Source organism: Amblyraja radiata, chromosome 2 (assembly GCF_010909765.2).
Source record: "Amblyraja radiata isolate CabotCenter1 chromosome 2, sAmbRad1.1.pri, whole genome shotgun sequence".
NCBI lineage: Eukaryota > Metazoa > Chordata > Chondrichthyes > Rajiformes > Rajidae > Amblyraja > Amblyraja radiata.
This window is the reverse complement of record NC_045957.1, coordinates 63,330,090-63,355,874: the sequence shown is the minus strand read 5'-3', so window position 1 is coordinate 63,355,874 and position 25,785 is coordinate 63,330,090. Positions and strand designations below refer to the sequence as shown.

Genomic DNA, 25,785 nt, shown 5'->3' with positions numbered 1-25,785 from the left:
TGTTTCCTTGTCTCCGTTCTAAATGGCTTACCCCTTATTCTTAAACTGTGGCCCCTGGTTCTGGACTCCCCCAACATCTGGAACATGTTTCCAGCCTCTAACGTGTCCAAACCCTTAACAATCTTATATGTTTCAATAAGATGCCCTCTCATCCTTCTAAACTCCAGAGTGTACAAGCCCAGCCACTCCATTCTCTCAGCATATGACAGTCCCGCCATCCCGGGAATTAACCTTGTAAACCTACGCTGCACTCCCTCAATAGCAAGAATGTCCTTCCTCAAATTAGGGGACCAAAACTGCACACAATACTCCAGATGTGGTCTCAGTAGGGCCCTGTACAACTGCAGAAGTCCACAAGTCCAACCTCCGCAGTTTTGGGGACAGAGCATTCTCCAGGGCAGCTCCCAGGCTCTGGAACTCCCTCCCCCAACTGATCCGCTATTCCGTGTCCCTCACCATCTTCCAGTCCTGCCTCAAGACCCATCTCTTCACCTCTGCCTATCCTTAGCCCCACGTCCCCCTCCCTTTTCATCTGTGCTTGAATGGCCTCATATTGCGTTTTGAACTGAATTTCTGTCTTTAATTTGTGTACTAGTCATGTCTCTACTATTTATTTCATTCCGCTTACATGTTTTTCCTCTACTTGCTAAATTTTTGTAAGGTGTCCTTGAGACTTTTGAAAGGCGCCCATAAATAAAAATGTATTATTATTATAGAAGGACCTCTTTGCTCCAATACTCGACTCCTCTTGTTAAAAAGGCCATTCGCTTTCTTCACTGCCTGTTGTACCTGCATGCTTACTTTCATAGACTGATGAACAAGGACCCCCAGATCCCATTGTACTTCCCCTTTTCCCAACTTATATATATATATATGACTTGTGAATATGACTGTAATCATATATAATTAGGTATAATTATATTATATAAAAATAATATAATGAATATAATTGTGGGTGTGTTTTTTGAATGAGACTGCCGCAGAGATCCGGCTCCAGAACCAGCCTAATTAATGGGTGAGGGCAGTTCTTCTGGGATCCCCTGTTTACTGAACCCCACTGACTGCCAGTGTGCAGAGTGGGGGTCACGGCCATAGTGGGACTGGGGCAGTGCCAGACTGGGGGAAGGCTAAGGCATCTTCCACTGAGAGGAAAATGCCTAACCCGAACCCTAACTCGCCCCCCTTCCAGAGCTGCCCACGGTTGCAGCTGGAGCCACTTTGGGACTGGCTGTGTGCTCTGTACGTGTGGCCGCTCAGCGAGTCCACCTCTGGATCATCGTGGCAATGATGGTGGGGAGCAGCACTGCCCTGCAAGCTGCCCGGGTCGCCTTCAGCATCCCCGCCGTCAGTCCCGTTCTGGCTCCGTCAGTCCGCCCGCACGCTCGGTGCAACACTGGCCGGCCGGCCGACAGCTCGACCCACCCTTCACAGCACTCACTGGCCTACCAACTGCCCGACCGACCCTTCACAGCACTCACCAGCCTATCAACTGCCCGACCGACCCCTTTGCAGCACTCACAGGCTTAACGACAGCGCGACCGACCCCTTGCAGCATCCATCGGCCTACCGACAGCCCAACCAACAGACCGACTGACCCAGACCCTGATCCTGACCCTGACCCTAACCCTAATCCTAATCCTAACCCTAGCTCTACATTTGTTATTTATCATTTTTATTTTACAGTTCACATCATAACTTTATAAAGATAAATCAATTGAAAAACAAAATTATCAGCAAGGTTAGCATTACCTTTATTCCTTGGAAACCTTGTTATTGTTTGATGTAATTAGGAGGCAGCCATGATCCCAGAGTGCTCGCTGCCTAGCGACCATAAAATAAAGCGCGGGATTGGTCAATTTGTGTCCGACCTCAATGTCAAACATGCATTGATTGGACAGTTTTTCCCATATTTCAAAAAAATGTGCAGGTTTTGGTCTTGACGAGTTTCAGGTATGACTTATATAATATTTTTACACAATATTTAAAATATTCAGGTAGTTCCGTGAGTTGGGTCACGAACTTGAACAAAAAATCTATTCGGCCCACAGCCTACTGGGCCTTTTTCATGCCTGAGCTGATAGGTGGCAAGTAACATTCACGCCACACCTATGGCAGGCAATGATGATATCCAACAAGAGAAAGCCCAGCTATCACCACCTTTCATTCAATGGTATTAACATAATTGAATCCTGATCAATATTCTAGGGCTGACCATTGACCAGAAACTGAACTTTATAGCCATATGCACAATGTGGCTACAAGCGCAGAGATTAAGAATCATGCAGTAAGCAAGTTACTTTGAATTCCCCCAAACCTACCCACCATCTACAAGGCTCAACTCAAGAGTGGGATTTTTTTCGTGGGCATCACAGGCAGAGCCAGCATTCAATTGTTCACCCATAAATGGACTGCATCAATCCTTGAAGGCTGAGTATGGGCTCAATGCTGTTGGGGTGGTAGAGTTCCAGGATTTTGAACCAGTAACAGTAAAGTCTGTTTGGTATATGGCTTGGAGGACAACTTCCAGGTGGTATTCCCATGCTTTTGTAGCCCTTCTTCTTGCCGGTAGAGATCATGGGTTTGGACGGTGCTTTTCAAAGATGAAATACTGTCTACTTGTTTGGATGAATGCGGCTTCAACAGCGCTTGAAGCTCAATACTATGGAGGATAAAGCAGCCTGCCCGATATAGAAACCCCATCGACAACCATTCACTCACTCACCACTCATGTCTGCACCAAGTGTCCTTCTTAGTTTGTGTAAGAAGGAACTGCAGATGCTGGTTTAAACTGAGGATAGACACAAAAAGCTGGAGTAACACAGCGGGACAGGCAGCATATCTGGTGTGAAGGAATGGGTGACATTTCGAGTCAAGACCCTACTTCAGATCTTCTTAGTTTATTGTGTTTACCTCTGCCTTCTGAGTCTTTTGAGGTAAACAGCTAATGTATCCAAACGGGTAGAGGATCACTCTCTCTTCTCCCTTCTCCCTTCAGCCAAAAGGTATAAGAAGTGTGAAAACGTACACCACCAGATTCAGTAACTGTTTCTTCTCAGCTGTAACCAGGCAACTGAACCATTCTATCAACAACTAGAGAAAGGTCCTAAGCTACTATCTACCTCATTGGAGACATTTGGACTGTGTTTAATCAGACTTTACTGGATTTATCTTGCACCAAACGTTATTCAATTTTCCTGTTTCTGTATACTGTGGATGGGTCGATTTTAATCATGTATTGTCTTTCCGATGACCTGTTAGTATGCGACAATAGCTTTTCACAGTACTGCAGCACAGGTGATAATGAAACTAAACAGTCACAGCAGTTAGTACCATCTAGAGGAAGCACTGCAACAGCTCACCAAAGCTCCTCAGACCGTTCCAAACCCAGGATTTCTACCAGCTAGAAGGGCAAGGGCAGGAAAGGTATAGGAACACCACCCAGATTGGAAATATATTGATGTTCCTTTACGATCGCTGGGTCAAAACTCTGGAACTCCCTCCACAACAGCACTATCAATACCAATATCCTAAGGGCTGCAGTGATTCAAGAATCACCACCACATTTCAAGGACAATTAGCGAGAGACAATTAAATGCTATTCAGCCCGCAAAGCCCACATCCCTTCACTGAATATTATCTTAAATGACTACACGTACAGAAAATATTCTTTTGGAAGTAACATCAAACTGAATTACAGTAAAAAATAGAAAATCATGGAAACACTCAGTAGGTCAGACAACAACAAAATGACCTGAGTTAAATCTATTACTCTTTCCTTTCCACATATGCTGCCAATCCTGTTTATTTCTAGAATGTACTGCTATTTTATTCAGAATTCCAGCATCTGCGAATTTTACTTAAATACATTTTCAAAATGTATTGCAGGCTGTTTGATGTGCTGGCGTACTCCATGCTTAGTAGGCCATATGCTCTGAGAGCCTGCCTGGAAATAAAAGGCACTCCTGCAATGCTACATAGCTTCCAATATTACACTGTGTGGCCCATAAAAGGTGGTGTTATGTGTTATAATTTCTAGGCCACAATCCTGCCGTTGTAGCAACTTTATTAGCAGCTGAAAGGCAGTTTGTGTGGTCCTTCTATACCTGCTCGTACTCAGGCGCTCAACAGCTCTTTGTGTTTGCATGTACATTTACAAAGCTTTGAGACATATACCAAAGTGAATTGTTCTGTCAATTTTTCCCTCTGATTAACTGGCCGTATATTACCTCTGCTGCATAATGAAGGATATCTTTGTGTGGCGTTGCTCCATCTTGTGGCTAACGTTGGAATAACAGATCCAAATTTTGAACGAGAGATGAGAGTTAACCTGGGAGCAATTTAATTTAGATGAACCACACCTGGCCACACTTTTACGGGCTAAAAGCGAGTTTGGTATTCCGGAAAATGCAAGGAATCATGGGATTTGGCAAATGTCAAACGGTATAAATAAAAATCGAATGAAGCGCAGTAGATTCAGTGAGTATAGTTTGGGTCTGATTTTATGTCTCTTTTCAAGTTTGTATTTGTCAGGGGGCAGATAGAGGGGGCAGATACTAGTGGGAGGGGGGGGGGGGGGGGAGACTGGACCAGTTCTCGGCAGCTGCACGCGTACAGAACCGCGCCTCATCCGCTGCCAGGATCGAATCCGTGTCCCGTGCGCCCCAGGCGCTGCCGAACCGACAGGTATCCCCCCCCCCCCCACTCGAATGTCCCATCCCCACCCAGGGAGACGGCCGGAGACATTCAGACTGATGGGACTCTGGACCCCAGGCCCACAACCAGCACGGAGAAGCGCTAACCCCAGCTCACCTCCGCCTCTCCGACAGCCGGTCAACCGACAGCCCAGACCAATGAAACCAGCACCCCAGGCTCACAGTCAGTGTGGAGAACCCACAGGCCCACAGCCAGCACCAACTCCAGCCCAACCCTGCTCCAACTCCAGAGGAACCCGCTCCTTGATGGGCCGCTACGGCGACAAGGTCCAGTTCGTCCACCGCCTGGCCGAGCTGCACTCCCTCAGCTGCCACCCCAAGTACAAGACGCACCTTGCACGCCACCGGCTTCTGCCCCTATGGTACTTGCTACCACTTCATGCACAACCCCGAGGAGGAGCAAGGGCCCCGGCCTCGCCTGCGCTAGAGTGCCAGCCTAGGCTCAGCCTCCTCCGGCTCGGCGCTCGACTGGGCTGCTCTGCGGGCGGCCTTCAGCCCCGACCTGGAGTTGGAGCTGGCCTGGACTCTGGGCTTGCGGCTGGGAAGGGAGGGGGAGGAGGTTGCTGCTGCACCCGCAGCGGGAGCCCGGCCATCCATGGCCAGCAGGAGCCCGTTCGCAGACTATCTCTCTGACCAGGACGACTCTGGCAGCAGCGGCTCCAAGTCGTCCGTCTTCGAGCAGGCCCGGCAGCTGCCCATCTTCAGCAGGATCTCGGTGTCAGACTGAGGGGAGGAGGGTGGAGGTGGAGGCTGCCGGCCAACCCGGCGGGAGAGGCAGAGCCGAGCTGGAGCCAGTGGCTGTAGCGCTGGCTGCAAGTCCGGGGCCGCCCTGCTAGCCCAGGGCCACCCCGGACACCTCCGGACAGGGATGGGACAGGGAACGGCTCAACACCACCTGCAGCGACGGAGAGCCGGGGCGACCCCGACCACGGACGAAACGCAAGCCTGCATTCAATGCAGCACCACCATTGCCGAGACTGTTTTTTGCTTGTGACCTATGACCTGGGCATGCGCAGTCGGAATACCGAACTTGCTTATTACTGTCCTCTGTGCAAGCATGTTTAATTTGCCTTCAGTTATAAGAACAAAGAACTGTCTAGAGGCAAGTTCAGAATGTGACATGATGGGCAAATGGGATGCGAGGATGCACATATTGCAGACCTCAAAATCCAAACACTGGCCAGTCAATCCACAATGATGATGCACCATCAGTAAAAAGAATGAACAGTTAAATTATTCTGTGCCTGTTTAGTATCCATTGTTTGATGCTGGTTTGACTGGAGAAATTATTCACTAGTCAGAGTGTGATAAGTTAATCAGACCACAGTAGCATTTTATTGAAATGATATTGAAAAGGAATTTTATCAATCTGAAACTATCCATTTTTTCTCTCAACCATTCTCCCTGCGTGTTGTTGTGTTTGATGTTATCAGCTTTCTTGTGCATCAGTCTCCATGCCAAGAGGAATTCTAGGAGAGTGGATTACACTTTTATAAGTGAGGCCAGATGATTCTTTGTTTGGATGAGCATCCATTGTTGTTGACTTCATTTTGTTGATGCTACCTACGCTACAAAAGCTTTTGGTCTCCTAATCTGAGGAAAGACATTCTTGCCATAGAGGGAGTACAGAGAAGGTTCACCAGACTGATTCCTGGGATGTCAGGACTTTCATGTGAAGAAAGACTGGATAGACTCGGCGTGTACTCGCTAGAATTTAGAAGATTGTGGGGGGATCTTAAAGAAACTTACAAAATTCTTAACGGGTTGGACAGGCTAGATGCAGGAAGATTGTTCCGGATGTTGGGGAAGTCCAGAGCAAGGGGTCACAGTTTAAGGATACGAGGGAAGTCTTTTAGGACCGAGATGAGGAAAACATTTTTCACACAGAGAGTGGTGAATCTCTGGAACTCTCTGCCACAGAAGGTAGTTGAGGCCAGTTCATTGGCTATATTTAAGAGTTAGATGTGGCCCTTGTGGCTAAAGGGATCAGGGGGTTTGGAGAGAAGGCAGGTACACGATACTGAGTTGGATGATCAGCCATGATCATATTGAATGGCGGTGCAGGCTCGAAGGGCCGAATGGCCTACTCCTGCACCTATTTTCTATATTTCTATGTTTCTATGTTTTCATTGTACCTCGATACACGTGACAATAAACTAAACTCAAACTGAAATTTTGATTTCACCAAAAAGCCTTGATGTAGCAAAAGCAGAGGATATAGATAGCTTGCATATGTACATGGTCGCCAGAAAATCTTGCTGGTGCACGATCACTGCGTAAATCTAATAAGCTTTCAGTTTTAAATTTAAAATGTGAAATTGTTGGAAATATTCCATAGGTGAGAAAGTATCAGAATACAAAAGAACCTTAGAACCAGAGCAGCGATGTGTCCTTTACCTCAGCACCACTTTCCCGTACTAATCCCTTTAGTTTAGTTTGAAGATATATAATGGAAACAGGCCCTCTGCCCACCGAGTTCCTGCCGACCAATTGTCCCTAGTGTGTTCTATCGTACACACTAGGGACAAAAGCCAATTAACCTATAAACCCTGTGTAAGAAAGAACTGCAGATGCTGGTTTAAATGGAAGGTGGACACAAAATGCTGGAGTAACTCAGCAGGAAAGACAGCATCTCTGGAGAGAAGGCATGGGTGACATTTCGGGTCGAGACCCTTCAACAGTCTGAAGAAGGGTCACAACCTTGAACGTCACTAATTCCTTCTTTCCAGAGATGCTGCCTGTCCTGCTGAGTTACTCCAGCATTTCGTGTCTACCTTCAACCTATAAACCCTCACGTCTTTGGAATGTGGGAACAAACTGCAGCACCCAGTGAACATCCACATGGTCACAGGGAGAACATACAAACTCCATACAGACAACACCCATAGTTAGGATCAAACTCTGGCGCTGTAAGGCAGAAACTCAGCTGTTACGCCTCTGTGCCGCTCATCAATCTGAAAATTAATCTATTTTTCTCTCACTACCATTCTCTCTCCTTACCTTCTCTTCCCAGTATTTTCAAGTTTAATTTCAGATTTTATATACAATATCTCACTTTTGTGCTTTAAATCTGCAATCAAAACAGCTCCACTTGTTAACCCAGTTTATCGTATATTTTTCAATTCCTTTCTGAAGTGTTAATTGTCCTGGCATATGGTTCTACAGCAACAACAATGGCAACTTTATCCAAAGTTACACTTTGTGAGGGCTGATTGTTGTGCTTTTCAACAATAGCAGAAATGGCACTAGATTTTTTCCTGTTTTAATTTGACTCCATGAGTATATGATTTCCAGCAAAAGACACCCAATTAGAAAATATGCAATTGTGCATTTTAATGAACAGGCTAAAGCAGATCGTAGTACCCTGACAACTGTACATTACTGAGAATGACCAATTTAGCATCAGTCCAGAATTAAATTAAGCTCCACCTGTCCAAAAATAATGATAGTTTTCTTAGCATTGTCTAAATATCTTGTTGTTCTTACATTATGGTGGAAAACTATATTGATGCCGAATTCACCAATTGATGAATTTACAAAACAAATAAGAAAAGGTAAAAAAAACGAAAGGACTTCTGATAGCAACATCAGTTTAATTAGAAATGTTCCTGACGAATTATATGTAAATCTTTATTAGGTATTTAATTGGTTTGAAATAAAAACTTTAATCACAGCCAGAGAAAGACAAACGAAAGCCAAGTTTATGTATTTATTCCTTTTTCTCTAATTTTCATATAACAAAAAGAGTTATTGCGTAAGGTAGTGCAGGGCTTTATGTTTTAGTGCAGCACAGTGGTGATTTGACAATTCTCCTGTAATAAGTATGATTGATAATAATTAAAATTTGAATTGAGGAAACTTTATAATGAAGCTCCAGTTCAGGAAAAGAGATGACACCCTTCTCAGTTTAGGTAATTTTGAATTGTACATCTGTATATGCTAAAGAATTGTGTTTTTTGATTTAACATTGGGGGTAGTATTTTACACGCCTTAATGCAGTCTTAATACTACCTTAGAAATTAATGGCAATTTTATAATCTTGTTATCTTGCATCAGCAAAAACAGTAATGAGACAATTTGAAATGTTTATCCAGAAATTCCAATGAATGGTGATTTATGTTTTAGTGCTACATGTTTGAAAATCACAATTGCTTTTCTGGAATGATGTACAATTGCAACCATTTCTGGGTTGAATTGTGCCACTATGGAGATTTGACCGAGCATTTCCCATCATGAATCATCCTTGCTCACCTGACAATATTTTCCAACCAGAGACACATCAAACGACACCACACACTTTACATCATGTTTCTGGGACGATTAGCCCATATTATTCTTGCGTTGTCTTTGTAAAGGATCATATCTCTTTTGCAGACCTTTTAGGACGCGCAGTAATGTTAAAGCCATTCAGTCTTAAGTTCACTGAGTTTTTCCACTTCACATTTTTAAATATTACGCAGCTTCAGCAGAAGAGATGAAAATTAGAACTTAACTGCCTTTCATTAGAATTAACGGCAAAAAAAGAAAAAAATGCTCAAATGATATTAATGACCTCAGAGCGCCGGTCAGCTATAAATGCATGTTCTTTGATTTTTAAAGTTTTTTATTCATATTTATAGATAATGTGGCGTCCTGTTTGCATTCATTATTCAGAGTCCTTGTACATTATCCATTCTATAGATGCTTTCAGATGTAGGAGAGTCTGTCTGCAAGAGATTCTTAATGATTTTGTTTTCAGCATAGGGTATCCATAAATCTGAAAACCTATTTTATGATGCAAATTTGGACAGCCAGAAGGAAGGAAATATTTATTTATTTATGCATGTATCTTGCCATCAGAGGAGGTGATATTGTTATGAAAAGTAACATTTAAAGAAGAATGCGTTGGTGGAGTGACTGTGCTGTGGAAGAAATGAAAAAAAAATAAAGCAAATACAGAGAGTGCAAAGAGGAATAAGGACGTACTTGTGGAAATATAGCAAGGAACTTGAAAATAAGGAATCCGCAGAATGAAAGTAAATACATTAAACAATTGATAAATGAATGCAGGAGCTAGGAAGAGTTTAGTAAAGGTACTGAATGCTAAGCATCACTTGATGTTTTTATATTTGTTTTTTCTGCAGGCTATTTTTCTCTTTTCAGGGAATGCTTCTCAAATTCTCTGTATAGATTTGTCTTTCAGTATTTACATTTTTTACTGTGAACTTTCCATCCACAATACTTAGTCAGTTCTCTATATTAATGTCAATTTCTCCACCAAACCACCACAATCCACAAACATTTTTATCATATGTCTTGGTAGGAGTGTCATTGTTGGTAGATTGTATGATATAAACCACAGTGCGCATTCAGGTTTTTTTTACAGCAAGCACAGCTTGCACATTTGCCGGCCTTTAATTTTACTGGTCCATGTTGCCCTCTGTGAGTGAGTGAACTATGTAGAACATCATTTTTTCTTTTTTTCAGAGCAATTTTTGGAAATAGTTTTATGTTTATTTTTTGTAACAGTTTCCTATCAGACCAGATTTTCATTGGAGAGGAACATTCCAGATTCTGGGTATTCGCTACCTGGGTATCTATCTGTCTCCCAAAGGCAATGTGTCAAGAAGTGTCCAAAATAACAACAGTTGCAATTTGAGAATGAAATAGCTCAATTTCTACTCCAGCATATTACGATGCAAGGCAACTTTATATTCTGTTTGTGACATAGTTATTGCACATGAGTCCACAGATTTATTTGACATCACACACATTTGGACATAATTTCTCTGAGTTTTCGGATTAAGCTAACCTTTGTGGCACCATCTCATAATATATAACAGAATGTTTGGGCTAAGGCTGATGATGGAATACTCTGAGGGCTATCCAAGATTTGAAAGACTGAATGGCCTCCTACAGTACCCCCCATAATGTTTGGGTCAAAGACCCATCATTTATTTATTTGCCTCTGTACTTCACAATTTGAGATTTGTAATGGAAAATAAATCACATGTGGTTAAAGTGCACATTGTCAGATTTTATTAAAGGCCATTTTATACATTTTGGTTTCACCATGTAGAAATTACAGCAGTGTTTATACATAGTCCCCCCATTTCAGGGCACCAACATGTTTGGGACACTGCAAGGTCATGTAAATGAAAGTAGTCAAACTCCGGGTGAACGTACAAACTCCGTACAGACAGCACTCGTAGTCGGGATCAAACCCCGGTCTCCAGCACTGCAAGCACTGTAAGGCAGCAACTCTAATGCTGAGCTACCATGCCGCCCGATTATGCAACCATTTTGCTAAGCAATACTGGTCAAGTTGATTGTCAATGGTTCAAGACAGAGAAGGACACATTGTGGGGAACTCCTTACAAGACATGTTTCTTGGGGTTGTGATTTTCTCAGTTATGCTCCTTTTGCTTCTGCTCCCTACTGGGAAGGTTACACTTTGGAATTGCAATGAGTTGGGAGAGCAGATGGGTGGACGTTCCTTTGTTCTGAAGTGTAAATGTGTACAAAGAATGCACGGAAGGCAGAGAGAATCATCTCCTCCCAGGGACCAGTGAACCTCATTTGTGTGCTGATTTCTACAGTCATGTCGATGAATGCCTACTTAATGTTCAGGGATCACTCTAAGGTGAATTCCATCCTGTATTTCATGATTTTCATCCAGAATTTTGTTTAAAATTTTAGATTCATATTTTACAAACCAAATTACAGGCATATTGCATGTTATGAACCTTTCATGGGTCCCTGGAGGAATTTATTATTACATCCAAGACCATGTCTTGTCAGAGAGTGCTCAGCATTACAATGTTGTTATGAAGAAATCAAATACATTTCTGTCTGTACTACAGGTATTACATTATAGAATTTTAAAATCAAAATGCCCACATGGTATTCAGCTTTTTAATGTTTATTCATTATTATGTAATCAATTCCGACAGTTGGTAGGTATAAATGAATGGGATGTACTGAAATAATTATGAATTGTATTACCTCGGTCATCACAAATTCCAGCAAGATAACACCAGTTTACACCATTAGTACAGTGTAACCTTTCAAGAGAGCTTGGACTGTTTTAAGTCTTGTAATGAACCATTTACCAGTACAACTACAGAGGTAGGCTTCATTATATAAACTAAACTAACTCTAAGATTTATGGGCCTGAATTAACTGCATTAACCTGCTAATATTGAAGTGAAGTCTCCAGCGATATGATTAATTTTATGAAGATGCTCCGAGCACATTGTCAAGCTTTTAGTTTTGCAGTGTGATGTTGTAGACAAATTACCTCCCTTCAAATTTCCCCCTCAATCCGACAGACTGTAACTGATCTTGAGGTAAAGATCCAAATGGCCTAATATTGGCAGAACAATGCAGAATGCAGAATGCCTAAACATGCAAAGATCCTCTTTAACATGTTCCTCACCCAACTGCCAGCCAAATGGTCAATTTGACTGGGGGGCAGGAAGGACCACTGGTGGGGACGTGGTCATGATCTCTTGGCAATAGACCATATGAATCAGCGCCCTGCAGAGGTCTGCTTCTGGGAGGTGACTGTATAAATGCTTCCTTCAGTGAGAAGCCTGCATTCTCCATTTGCTATCATTTTAGTACTCATTGATTCCTAGGAAACTTTCAGAAACAAATAATTTAAATTGGAGCCCCGATGGCATTATGAATACCTGATTTAGTTATGTTAGTTAAGTAGCTTGGTTGTTTATAGTAGGATACTCAGAAGGCTTGATAGCTCCTGCCATTAGACGAACAATGGCTGGTCATGCAACATTTATAGATTCTTAAGTTCCAGGAGCAGAATTAGGCCGATATTCCCATCAAGTCACACAAAGGGTGGTGGGTGTATGGAACAAGCTGCCAGAGGAGGTAGTTGAGGCTGGGACTGTCCCAACATTTAAGAAACAGTTAGACAAGTACATGGATAGGACAGGTTTGGAGGGACGGACCAAATGCAGGCAGGTGGGACTAGTGTAGCTGGGACATGTTGTCCGGTGTGGGAAGGTTGGGCCGAAGGGCCTGTTTCCACACTGTATCACTATGACTCTATAAGTCAACTCTGCCATTCAGTCATGGCTGATCTATCTGTCCCTCTCTACCCCATTCTCCTGCTTCTCCCCATAACATCTGACACCATTCTCCAATGACTACTTCTCAGTTTTAACTTTCAACCCCATCCTACTTTGCCTGGTTAGCATTGATTTGTAGACTCATATTCCGTTTGTGCGCCAGCTCTTCTATTCAATTTATTCATTTATACTGAGGAAAAAATTGAGGTAAAAAGTGACAATGCTAAAAGTTACTATTTGAGACAGAAGGAAGATAGAAAGGTGTCCTTTCAGATATTTAAGTTAAATTGAAGCTTATTTTTTGAAGCTTATTATGTTTCCCCACTCCCCCTTGAGGACAATAGCTTAAATGTAATAATTTTAACAAACAGGGGAAACCCATATGACCTTGTTATTATGCATCATAAAAAATCCATGTTGCTGGCATATGGTAAATGTGGAAATGGCCTTGACAAGTAGGTTTACTGAAAATTCATTGGCCATGTTGCAGAATGAGGTGTTCAAAGACTTTGTGGAAAGATTTAACAGATTATCATAGCTATTACTGTTCTGTGTCTCATGATAAAACTGTCATTCATGCACTTACAGGGTGTGTGATGATGTCTCTGGTGAAAGCAAATACAGGAAATTATAGCTGGTATTCCAAATTCCCATCTCAGTCATCTTGAACAACACTTCTGTACACCACAAGAACATCTGCTCCATATTCACATCGGCAGTTATTTCATTGATTGTGTTGGATAAATTGTGAAGATGTGGAAGCTAAGCATAACCTCCATTCCAAAAAAATCTCAATTAAGTAGAAAGGACACCTGTGAGTTTATAACGCTGCTAAAAAGGCAGCTGGACAATTTTACTGCTCAACATGTAAAGTTTAATTGTTTTTTCCTAGTCTTATATTTCATTGTGTTCATTAGTACACCATTTCAGAATTTTATCCAGCCTTTTCATACTCATTTTTATATTTCCATTTCAAGTACACTTTATTTTGTTAATATAAGTAGAACTTTCAGTAGATTAAATGCGATTGAGCTGTTGGTAAGTTTAAATTAACAGTCAAATTTGTATTTTGGGACCACCCATTCAATCCAGGAGATGAAACTATCTTCCAAAAGTGTTAAACTGTACGGAGCGTAGTAAGTGTTAGCATGAATGATGCAAATGGAACTTTGCTTGGTCTATTTCTTTGGGACATGGAACAATCTTTCTTCAAGAGAATAATTTGGTCATTTAGAATCCTTGTCAGAGTGAAACATGTGGAGTCTGGAAGAAACGGGCATGATGGGTCCATTCGTTACCCTTTTTCCCTGCTTTATATCCATAGTTGCCTTGCCTGAAAAGCCACACAAATGAAGACCCATCGCAGTTACAGACATGCAACACAGAAACAGACCCTTCAGCCCACCAGGTCCATGCCAACAATCAAACCAACAATCACTTACTTACATTAACTCTATATTAACCCCATATTTCATTTTACCCGCTCTCATCAACTCCTCCCAGATTCTACCACTCACTGGCACTCCATGTGCAAGTCACTGACTAAATAACCTACCAACCTACACATCTTTGGGATGTGGGAGGAAACTCCCTTGCTTACAGGAGAACACGTGAACACAAACAGAAGCCAGGGTGGGGATTGAACCCTGTATCTGAGGCAATGAGGCAGCAGCTCTGTTAGCTGTGCCACTGTGGCACGTAGCTCTAAAGAGAGGGGAATGATCTGACCCAGGACAGTAATCTGTACAGATTGAAAATACAATTGCTTGCAGGTGATATCTAGAAGTTAAAATACCAAGGCAAATGGGAGGTTATTTTGCACCCCTCTCCACCCCCCTCCTCCCCCCTAACATCCCACATTTTTTTTGTACTGAATCATAACTGGAACTAATAGGTCTGAATATTTTCCTTGGGGAGACTTTATGCTTTCATGGTGTTCCTTTATAGGGTCGGGGAGAGGAATTTGGAACTTTGCCACCCGTGCAGTAACCTGACAGTCTAGATCAGAGCTCACACAAATTGCTGGCAAAAAACTACCACGTTGGTTGTCTGTAGGGAACAAAATTTATAATTACTCCCAATGAGACACAGAAACAGGAGAGGGCCAAAGAACTGACGAGAAAAGAAATGGAAGACAAGGAAAAATAAGAATGTGTAGCATGCATTGGAATGGCTACCACATTCACTCTGTTGAACTTTTCTGATTTGTATTTTTTTAATGGAAAATAATCCTACTATTTCATAACAAACTCATTATCAACAGTAGATAGACACAAAATGTTGGAGTAACAGTGGGTCAGACAGCATCTCTGGAGAAAATAAATAGGTGACGTTTCGGTTCAGTACCCCTACTCATTATCAACAGTGATGTAACAGATCATGCATCTTTGAACATAAAACATAAAACATCGAACATAATACAGCACAGGAACTTTCCCCTCCGTCCATGATGTCTAAATAAATGAATCCTTTCTGCCTGCATGTGATCCACTTCCTTCCATTCCATGCAAATTCATGTGGCACTGCGGACGTCTCTTAAAAGCCACTCGTGCAGCCCCCACAACCACCCTGACACCCAGCACTCTTGTAAAAAAAAATTTGCCTTACACATCTCAGATAGAACAATGAAATTCTTACCTGCAGCAGCACTATGAAATATGTAAACATAGTACACTGTAAATAGTATAATAAATGAGAAAAAAAGTTCAGTGTGTGAAAATATACACACACGCATATGTAGACATAAAAAACAAATTATTGCACATAAAAAATAGTGCAATAATAAAAATAATAGTCTAAGTAGTTCAGAACTTATTTGAAGTTGTTGTGTTTAATAACCTGATGGCTGTAGTGAAGAAGCTGTCCCCGAACCTGGACATTAGTTTTCAAGCTCCTTTAGAAACATAGAAACATAGAAAATAGGTGCAGGAGTAGGTCATTCGGCCCTTCGAGCCTGCACCGCCATTCAATATGATCATGGCTGATCATCCAACTCAGTATCCTGTACCTGCCTTCTCTCCATACCCCCTGATCCCTTTAGCCACAAGGGCCACATCTAACTTCCTCTTAAATATAGCCAATGAACTGGCCTCAACTACCTTCTGTGGCAGAGAATTCCACAGATTCACCACTCTCTGTGTGAAAAAATGTTTTTCTCATCTCGGTCCTAAAGGATTTCCCCTTTATCCTTAAACTGTGACCCCTTGTCCTGGACTTCCCCAACATCGGGAACAATCTTCCTGCATCTAGCCTGTCCAACCTCTTAAGAATTTTGTAAGTATCTATAAGATCCCCCCCTCAATCTTCTAAATTCTAGCGAGTACAAGCCGAGTCTATCCAGTCTTTCTTCATATGAAAGTCCTGACATCCCAGGAATCAGTCTGGTGAACCTTCTCTGTACTCCCTCTATGGCAAGAATGTCCTTCCTCAGATTTGGAGAGCAAAACTGTATGCAATACTCCTGGTGTGGTCTCACCAAGACCCTGTACAACTGCAGTAGAACCTCCCTGCTCCTATACTCAAATCCTTTTGCTATGAATGCTAACATACCATTTGCTTTCTTCACTGCCTGCTGCACCTGCATGCCCACTTTCAATGACTGGTGTACCATGACACCCAGGTCTCGTTGCATCTCCCCTTTTCCTAATCGGCCACCATTTAGATAACAGTCTAATTTCCTGTTTTTGCCACCAAAGTGGATAACCTCACATTTATCCACATTATACTGCATCTGCCATGCATTTGCCCACTCACCAAGCCTATCCAAGTCACCTTGCAGCCTCCTAGCATCCTCCTCACAGCTAACACTGCCCCCCAGCTTCGTGTCATCCGCAAACTTGGAGATGTTGCATTCAATCCCCTCGTCCAAATTATTAATATATATTGTAAATAGCTGGGGTCCCAGCACTGAGCCTTGCGGTACCCCACTAGTCACTGCCTGCCATTCTGAAAAGGACCCGTTTAGTCCCACTCTTTGCTTCCTGTTTGCCAGCCAGCTCTCTATCCACTACAATACTGAACCCCCAATACCGTGTGCTTTAAGTTTGTATACTAATCTCTTATGTGGGACCTTGTCGAAAGCCTTCTGAAAGTCCAGATATAACACATCCACTGGTTCTCCCTTATCCACTCTACTTGTTACATCCTCGAAAAATTCTAAATGATTGGTCAGACATGATTTACCTTTCGTAAATCCATGCTGACTTTGTCCAATGATTTCACCACTTTCCAAATGTGCTGCTATCCCATCTTTAATAACTGACTCTAGCAGTTTCCCCACTACCGATGTTAGACTAACCGATCTAACTAACTAACTAACTCGTTTTCTCTCTCCCTCCCTTTTTAAAAAGTGGGGTTACATTAGTTACCCTCCAATCCTCAGGAACTACTCCAGAATCTAAGGAGTTTTGAAAAATTATCACTAATGCATCCACTAATTCTGGGGCTACTTCCTTAAGTACTCTGGGATGCAGCCTATCTGGCCCTGGGGATTTATCGGCCTTTAATCCATTCAATTTACCTAACACCACTTCCCGGCTAACCTGGATTTCACTCAGTTCCTCCATCTCATTTGACCCCCGGACCCCTGCTATTTCCGGCAGATTATTTATGTCTTCCTTAGTGAAGACAGAACCAAAGTAGTTATTCAATTGGTCTGCCATGTCCTTGTTCCCCATGATCAATTCAGCTGTTTCTGACTGCAAGGGACCTACATTTGTTTTAACTAATCTCTTTCTCTTCACATATCTATAAAAACCTTTGCAGTCAGTTTTTATGTTCCCTGCCAGTTTTCTTTCATAATCTATTTTCCCTCTCCTAATTAAGCCCTTTGTCCCCCTCTGCTGGACAAAAGTCCTCTGGTAGGCTGCTTTTTCTGGCTAATTTGTATGCTTCATCTTTTGTTTTGATACTATCCCTGATTTCCCTTGTTATCCATGGATGCACTACCTTTCCTGATTTATTATTTTGCCAAACTGGGATGAACAATTGTTGTTGTTCATCCATGCAGTCTTTAAATGCCTTCCATTGCATGTCCACCATCAACCCTTTAAGAATCAATTGCCAGTCAATCTTGGCCAATTCACGTCTCATACCTTCAAAGTTACCTTTCTTTAAGTTCAGAACCCTTTACCTTCTTCCCGATTGCAGAGTGTGTGGCCAGGATGGTGTGGGTCTCTAATGATGCTGGCTGCCTTTTTGAGGCAGTGACCAGTAAATACCTTAGATGGTGGGAAGATCAGAATCCATGATAGACTGGACAACTTTTTGCAGTCTACTTCGCAGTCTACTTAGCATTCAAGTTGCTGAACCAAGCTGTGATGAAACCAGTCAATATGCTCTCTATTGTACACCTGTAGATGTTTAAGAGAATACACTCTGACATCCCGAATCGCCACAATCTTTTCGGGAAGTAGAGGCATTAATGTGCTTTCTTTATAATTGCATCAATGTGCTGGGTCCAGGAAAGATCTTCAGAAATATTAACGCCCAAGAATTTGAAGCTTTTGACTCTCTCCACCATCATCCTGCCGATATAGATAGGTTTATGGTTCCTCATCCTTGCTCTTCCAAAGTCCACAATCAGTTCCTTGACCTTACTGACATTGAGAGCCAAGTTGTTGTGCTGGCACCATTTGGTCAGTCGATCGATCTCAATTCTATACTCTGACTCATCACCATCTGTAATTCATCCAACAACGGTGGTGTCATTAGCAAACTTGAGGATGGAGTTTGCATTAGGTGGGTTCAGGCGCAGTCAACTCGGAAAGTTTGGAGTGTAGTAGCTCTGGCACAATGGTGTTGAATGCAGAGCTAAAAGCATCAAATAAAATCCTTGCATAGGTCCCCTGGCAGTCTTGGTGCTGGAGGATGAAGTGCAGGCCCAGGTTGACTGTGTCATCCACAGATCTATTGGCCCGATATGTAAACTGCAGAGGGTCCTGCAGGGAGTTAGTGATATTTTTCAGCTTGGCCAGCACAAGCCTTTCAAGGGTCTTCATGATTACAGAGGTAAGTGCGACAGGCCTTTAGTCATAACCAGTATTCCTTGCCTTTTTGGGTACAGGGACAATAGTGGAGACTTTGAACCAGGCAGGGACAGTACAAGTTTGCAGGGATTGGTTGAAAATGTCTATGTAGACCAGTGCCAGTTGTTCGGCACAGAGCTTGAGGGTTGAGGGGGAAACATTGTCTGGTCCTGGAGATTTTTGGCTTTTCTATCTTCTGAACAGCCTCTCCACCTCCTCAATTTCTATTGTTGGTGATGGAGAAGTGACCAGATTGGGCAGCACAGAGGTGGTGGGAGCTAAAGTACTTCTCAAGCATGGAAGCTAAAGTACTTGGGGAAGTTAATGTTGACGTCTTGAAGAGGTGCTGGATGTCTTAAAATGCATTGATAGATTATGGGGATCAAACGTATTGTGGGAAGGTATGGAAGACATTTTGGGCCCCAACAGAGATATTTGTGTCATCGATAGCCGCAGATGAGATTTTGGAAGACTGGAAGGTGGCTATTGTTAGGCCTCTGTTTAAGTAAGGTTGCAAGGAAAAGCCTGGGAACCACAGGCTGACATCAATGATGGGTAATTTATGGATGGGATCATCAGAGACAGGATTCACATGCATTTGGAAAGGCATAGCCAATGTTGCTTTGTGTGGTAATTGTGCCTCATCAATTTGGTTGTTTTTGAAAGAGGTGACCAAGAAGATTGATGGGAGCAGTGCTGTAGATGTTATCTAGATCAATTTTAGGAAGGCTTGATAAGGTACCACATAGCAGACTGGTTTGTCAGGTTACATTATATGGGATTCAAGTCAAGCTAACCAATTGGATGCAAAATTGGCTTAAAGGCAATACAATACAATACAATACAATACAATACAATACAATACAATTCAATTTATTGTCATTTGGACCCCTTGAGGTCCAAACGAAATGTCGTTTCTGCAGCCATACATTACAAACAAATAGACCCAAGACACAACATAATTTACATAAACATCCATCACATTGCTGTGATGGAAGGCCAAAAAAACTTACCTCTCCACTGCACTCTCCCCCCCGATGTCAGAGTCAAAGTCAAAGGCAGCAGTCAGAAGGAGGTGATAAATGGTTCCTTTTCAACTGGAGACCTGCAAGAAGTGGTGTACCACAGCGAAAGGTGTTGGATTTTTCTATTACTCATTATTTATTGTAGTATTTTTGACGTGAATGTAGCTGGCATGGCATGATTAGTAATATTGTGGATGATACTAAAATTAGTGGACTACTGAACATGAAGAGTATAAAATTGCAATGGGATCTTGCAATGGGCTGAAGAATCATGTATGGAGTTTAATTCAGATAAATGCGAGGCGATGCATTTTATGTCAAACCAGGGCAGGACTTGCACAGTAAATGGTCCAGGGAGTTGTGTAGACCAGAGAGACCTAGGGATGCACGTACATAGTTCCATGAAGGTGGAGGCACAGGTAAATAGGGTGGTGAAGAAGGCACTGGGAAACTTGCTTTCATCAGTTAGTGTATTGCCTGTAGGAGTTGGGACGTCATGTTACTCCTGTCAAGACATTGGTATGATTCTGGAGGACTGTGTACAGCTCCAGTCTCCCCCAACGCAAAATTCAACCACCCGGAGAGGGAGAGGGAGAGGGAGGGGAGGGGAGTAGAGAGGGAGGGTAGAGAGAGGGGGAGGGGGTAGAGAGGGAGAGGGGCAGAGAGGGAGGGGGGTAGAGAGAGAGAGGGAGGGAGGTAGAGAGAGAGATGGAGGGGGGTAGAGGGAGAGGGAGGGGGTAGAGTGGGAGGGAGGGAGAGTAGAGAGGGAGAGGGCGAGGGAGGGAGAGGGAGGGGGTAGAGAGGGAGGGGGCAGAGAGTGAGGGGGTAGAGAGGATAGGAGTGAGGATAGAGAGGGAGGGGGGTAGAGAGGGAGGGGGTAGAGAGGGACATAAAAGGAGGACAGAAGCAAAAGGTAGATAAGATAAACAAATTTGAAACCTTTGTGCCTTAATGCGAGGAGCATTCATAATAAGGTGGATGAATTGAATGTGCAGTTAGCAATTAAGGAATATGATATAGTTGGAATTACAGAGACTTGGCTCCAGGGTGACCAAGGCTGGCAGCTAAACATACAGGGTTATTCGATATTCAGGAAGGATAGACAGAAAGGAAGATGTGGTGGGGTGGCATTGCTGGTTAAATAGGAGATTAATGCAATAGTAAGGAGAGACATTAGCTTGGATGCTGTAGAATCGTTATGGGTAGAACTGCGAAATCGCCAAGGGCAGAAAACGCTTGTTGGAGTGTATACAGACCACCAAGCAGCAGTAGGGAGGTTGGGGATAGCATCAAGCAGGAAATTAGGGATGCGTGTAGCAAAGGTACAGCGGTTATCATGGGTGACTTTAATCTACATATAGATTGGGCAGAGCAAATTAGTAGCAGAGGAAGAGAATGTCCTGGAATGTATACGGGAAAGTTTTTTAAACCAATATGTAGAAGAACCGACTAGAGAACATGCCATCCTAGACTGAGTATTGTGTAATGAGGAAGGATTAGTTAGCGATTTTGTTGTGCAAGGCCTCTTGGGCAACAGTAACCATAATATGGTGACATTTTGCATTAGGCTGGAAAGTGACATGGTTAATTCAGAGACTAGGGTCCTAAACTTAAAGAAATGAGACTTTGAAGGTATGAGATGGGAATTGGCTAGGATAGACTGGCAAATTATACTTAAAGGTTTGACGGTGAAGATGCAATTGCAAAGATTTAAAGACTGCATGGATGAACTCCAAAAATTGTTCATCCCTGTCTGGCGAAAAAATAAAATGGGGAAGGCGGCTCAACTATGGCTAACGAGAGAAATCAAGGATAGTGTTAAATCCAAGGAAAAGGCATATAAATTGGCCAGAGGTAGCAGCAAACCGGAGGACGGAGAAATTTAGAACTCAACAGAGGAGGACAAAGGGGTTAATGGAGAGGAGAGGAGAGGAAAAAAGAGCATGAAAGTTGCGGGTAATATAAAAACTGACTATAAAAGCTTCTTTACAAATGTAAAAAGGACAAGATTAGTGAAGATAAATGTAGGTCCCTTACAATCAGAGACTGGTGAATTTATAATAGGAATCAAGGAAATGGCAGAACACTTAAAGGAGTAATTTGTGTCTTCCATAGTGAAGACAGAACCAATCTCCCAGAAATACTAGGGGACCGAGGATCTGGTGGGATCCTGAAGGAACTGAAGGGAATCTACATTAGTCAGGAAATGGTGTTAGGTAAACTGTTTGGACTGAAGGCAGATAAATCCACAGGGCCTGATGGTCTGCATCCCAGAGTACTCAAGGAGGTGGCCCTCGAAAAGGGGATGCATTGGTGATCATTTTTCAATGTTCTCTCTCGACTCTGGAATAGTTACTGATTTTAGATGATCAGCCATGATCATATTGAATGACAGTGTTGGCTTGAAGGGTTGAATGGCCTACTCCTACACCTATTTTTCAATGTTTCTATGTTTTTAAGGTGAAAGTTTTAAAAATAACCCGAGAGGGGACATTTTCACACCGAGGGCCGCGCATACCTGGAATAAGCTACCAGAGGAAGTTGTAGAGACAGGAAAAATTGCGGCATTATAAAAATATTTGGACAGCTATAAGGATAAGAAAGGTCTGGTGGGATATGGGCCTGGTGCAGGTAAATGAAAGCAGTTCAGTATGGACGAGTTGGGCTGAAGAACTGATTCTACGACAAGTTTAAAGGAACACTGCACTAAAGACAGAGAACTGTCCATTGCTCTCCCCTCCAAGAAATCTGGGCATATGTTTGAGGAATGTTTAGGTTAGTCAGGGATAAATGTTAACTGGGACATCAGGAATCACATACTATTTTTCCAAAATATCTTGAGATTGTCTCTTGTCCAGGTAAGTAAATAATTGAGCCATCATTTAAGATTTCATTTGAAAAATCTCTCCTCTAGTATTATATGGGAATCCCAGCTTGGAATTTTGTTATTGTTTTTCTTGAGTAGATGTCTAACCATAACCTTTGGTCTTTGTTGCAAGAATGCTACCCACTAAACCCGCATAGCCAGAGGTCTAGGTAAATTTCATTGACGGGATGCTGAAAAAGCAGGAAGGTTTAGGATATTATATAATGTGTTGAGGATTTAAAACTTTATAATTCTGGATTTGTTTGGTTGACCAAGGCTATGGAAGTAGGCATATTGCATTTAAATACTGATGCTCCTGTAAATGTATCTCAGTCAAACCTTTCAGAGTCTGCGTTTTCCTACAGGATGGCTAAGATACTATTTGTTCACTGATCCACTAATGCTTTTTATCTGCTCCTCACGTTGCAGGCGCTGGCTGAACTGAATGGAAGGACTCAGCCCTTGGTGAATGGAATCAATGCTAATAGAACTAAGTGGGAGGAGCTTTATACAATGTACCGTCAGTCTCATGGTGCCGCAGATGCTTCTAATCGCATACTGAAGATTGAAGTAATCAACTAGTGCAATTCAGACCCTAACATCTCTCTGGCCTGACCTTACACTACATTAGGCATTTTGACCCTCAGGCAGATGGAATGTTAATGACAATGATGCAAATGCTGAGAATCATCAATAATACTTTGGCTGCAGAATGAAACTTCAGCAACATTAGCATAATTCCCATCTGCGTGGCTACTGAAGAAGAGGTGCAAAATCATTTTGCCCTCTGATCGGATCTTGGGTATTGAATGGAGATCAACACTGCAAATATTCAACAAGAAAATCAGCAATCACCAGTCATGGACCATTTCACATCTCTCCCATCATGCACTGCTATGTTTGCTACCTAGGAGCATCGAGTAATTACTGTGGTGATTAAAATCATAATCTGCCATCTGCTCCAGCAGCATTCTTTCAGTGCTTCAAAAGAAATCTGCTGCAGACTGAACAGCTTTATTAAAGCGGATTCTAGTTAAATCTGTTGGCAGCAGGGTACGCTGTCAGACTGACAATGGCTTATTGATGTTCAAGACAAGATGCTCTCCTGACAAGTAACTGCTCTCAGAACCCAGTATTCTGGGATAGATCCAAGGGACTCCATTTAAAATGTCATCGCAGAAATATCTTTCAACATCAACTGAGGCATCAGTTTCTCACCGTTTTTCTATGGCATTGATCATGTGCTTGAAACATTCTTCTAATGAGATGGTTAATGCTGCATGTAAATCCTTATCTTTAGGGCAGAGCGGACACACTAAGGTGTCCACCTTTGGCTATCGCAGTCTCACAGATCATATTAAGCTGTCACGTGAGCTGAAGCCAGTTCTTTCACTTGCCATTGTTGAGGCAGTGATATTTTCACCATCAAATAGCCATTCTTAAATTCCATGCAAATGATCAAAACATATATGAATTTATTAAGAATATGTTATAAGATATGTTATCTGTTATATGATGATACACTGTATGATTAATGACCACACATACAGAAGGTTTAAGGACCATGCTGTTTCCAGACCAAAATATAAGATATTTAACGCAAACCTACTGCTCCTCCAATGATTAGTTAGGGGAGGCAGTGCTCTGTTTTGGAGTGACCCTGTCACGAGAAGATTAAGCGTTCTGTTTGAATTAAGATAACCTCATAGGCCAACATTAGCAGAACCAAATTAATTGACCTCACAACCTATGGGAAAATGATAGAGAAAATCATGCAACTATTTATTTAATATTTTTTAATTTTTAATTTAGTAATGTTTATACCTGAAATATTTACAGTAGTAAATCCACCTGTAAAATCTCCCTTTAAATTGAACACAGGTTGTCATTTGCAGAAATAATTTGAATGTGGATTAAAAAATAACATCGCTATCCATGGGAACTACCATAGCATGAAGTACTAATTATTGAAGAGAGAAACATAAGAATACTTGTAACTGAATTGTAGTTTAGGTTTAACTTGAATTCTCTTGGTATATTTACATTAAAATTATTGAACAATTTCAGAAATATTCTAGAGAAATATAGATAAATTGAGATTATGCATTAACAATCTCAAGACATGTCAATGCTTTACAGCCAATAAGATAATGTTATAGTGCAGTCACCATTGTTTAGTGTATATCACTATAATTGATCACTAATTCAAAAGAGCACAATCTCTTCCTGCTTTTGCTCTGGGTATTAAAAGTGCAATCCTTCTTTTAGGAGAAATGATGAGCAGTGTCTATAAACCTTGAGATTTTAATATTGGTCCAAATCACATTCTCTCTCTGCAGCTTCCCTACTGGGAGTATGGAATACTAGAATGGGGATTAACCTTATAAACGCTTATTATGGAGATCTGCCAAAGTCACCTATATTATGTTGGTACTGTTAAAAGTCAATATTGTTTGGGCTCAGTCAATTGTGCCCTCTTCCCAGAGATGTAAGGTGCAAAGTGTAAGTCTCACTCTAAGACACGAGGGCATAATCTGAACAGCCACTTCATCACAGTGTTGGAAGGAGTGTTGTTACAGTTGCAGATCATGCATCTCATCCAGAATACTAAACCTCAGTACTGACTTTTTGTTCAGATCAAAGTTAGAATTTCAGTGAAATTATTTACTGAGGACCAATGTCCCCAAAAGCACATTGCCTGGCCATTTCCTGTTTGTGACATTTAGATACAATACAATACAATACAATACCTTTTATTTGTCATTTGAACCTCACATGAGGTTCAAACGAAATTTGGTTTCTGCAGCCATACAAAAAAAGAACCAAGACACACACCAACACAATTCAATTCACATAAACATCCATCACAGTGAGTCCTCCTCACTGTGATGGAAGGCAAATCTTGTCTCTCCCCTGCTTTCCATTCCTCTCCCGAAGTCGAGGTCAAAGCCCCCGGCGGGCGCTAGCAAGTCCGCGGCCACTCAAAGCCACGCCGGGCGATGTAGGGCCCTGCCCCGGGTCTTGATGTTGGAGCCCCCGGCGGGCGCTAGCAAGTCCGCGGCAATTTACAGATGATCTACACGT

At 42.3% G+C, this 25,785-nt stretch overlaps 1 protein-coding gene across 1 annotated transcript in view; it reads left to right on the top strand.

The window, feature by feature from the left end:
* LOC116990306 (dual 3',5'-cyclic-AMP and -GMP phosphodiesterase 11A-like) overlaps positions 1 to 25,423 on the top strand; it is a 266,877-nt gene extending 241,454 nt beyond the window's left edge. The window contains exon 20 of the mRNA XM_033047817.1: positions 23,131 to 25,423. Coding sequence (XP_032903708.1) covers positions 23,131 to 23,283 — 153 coding nt within the window. The 3' untranslated portion in view covers positions 23,284 to 25,423. The remainder of the gene's footprint in view (positions 1 to 23,130) is intronic.
* The last annotated feature ends 362 nt before the right edge of the window (positions 25,424 to 25,785 follow it).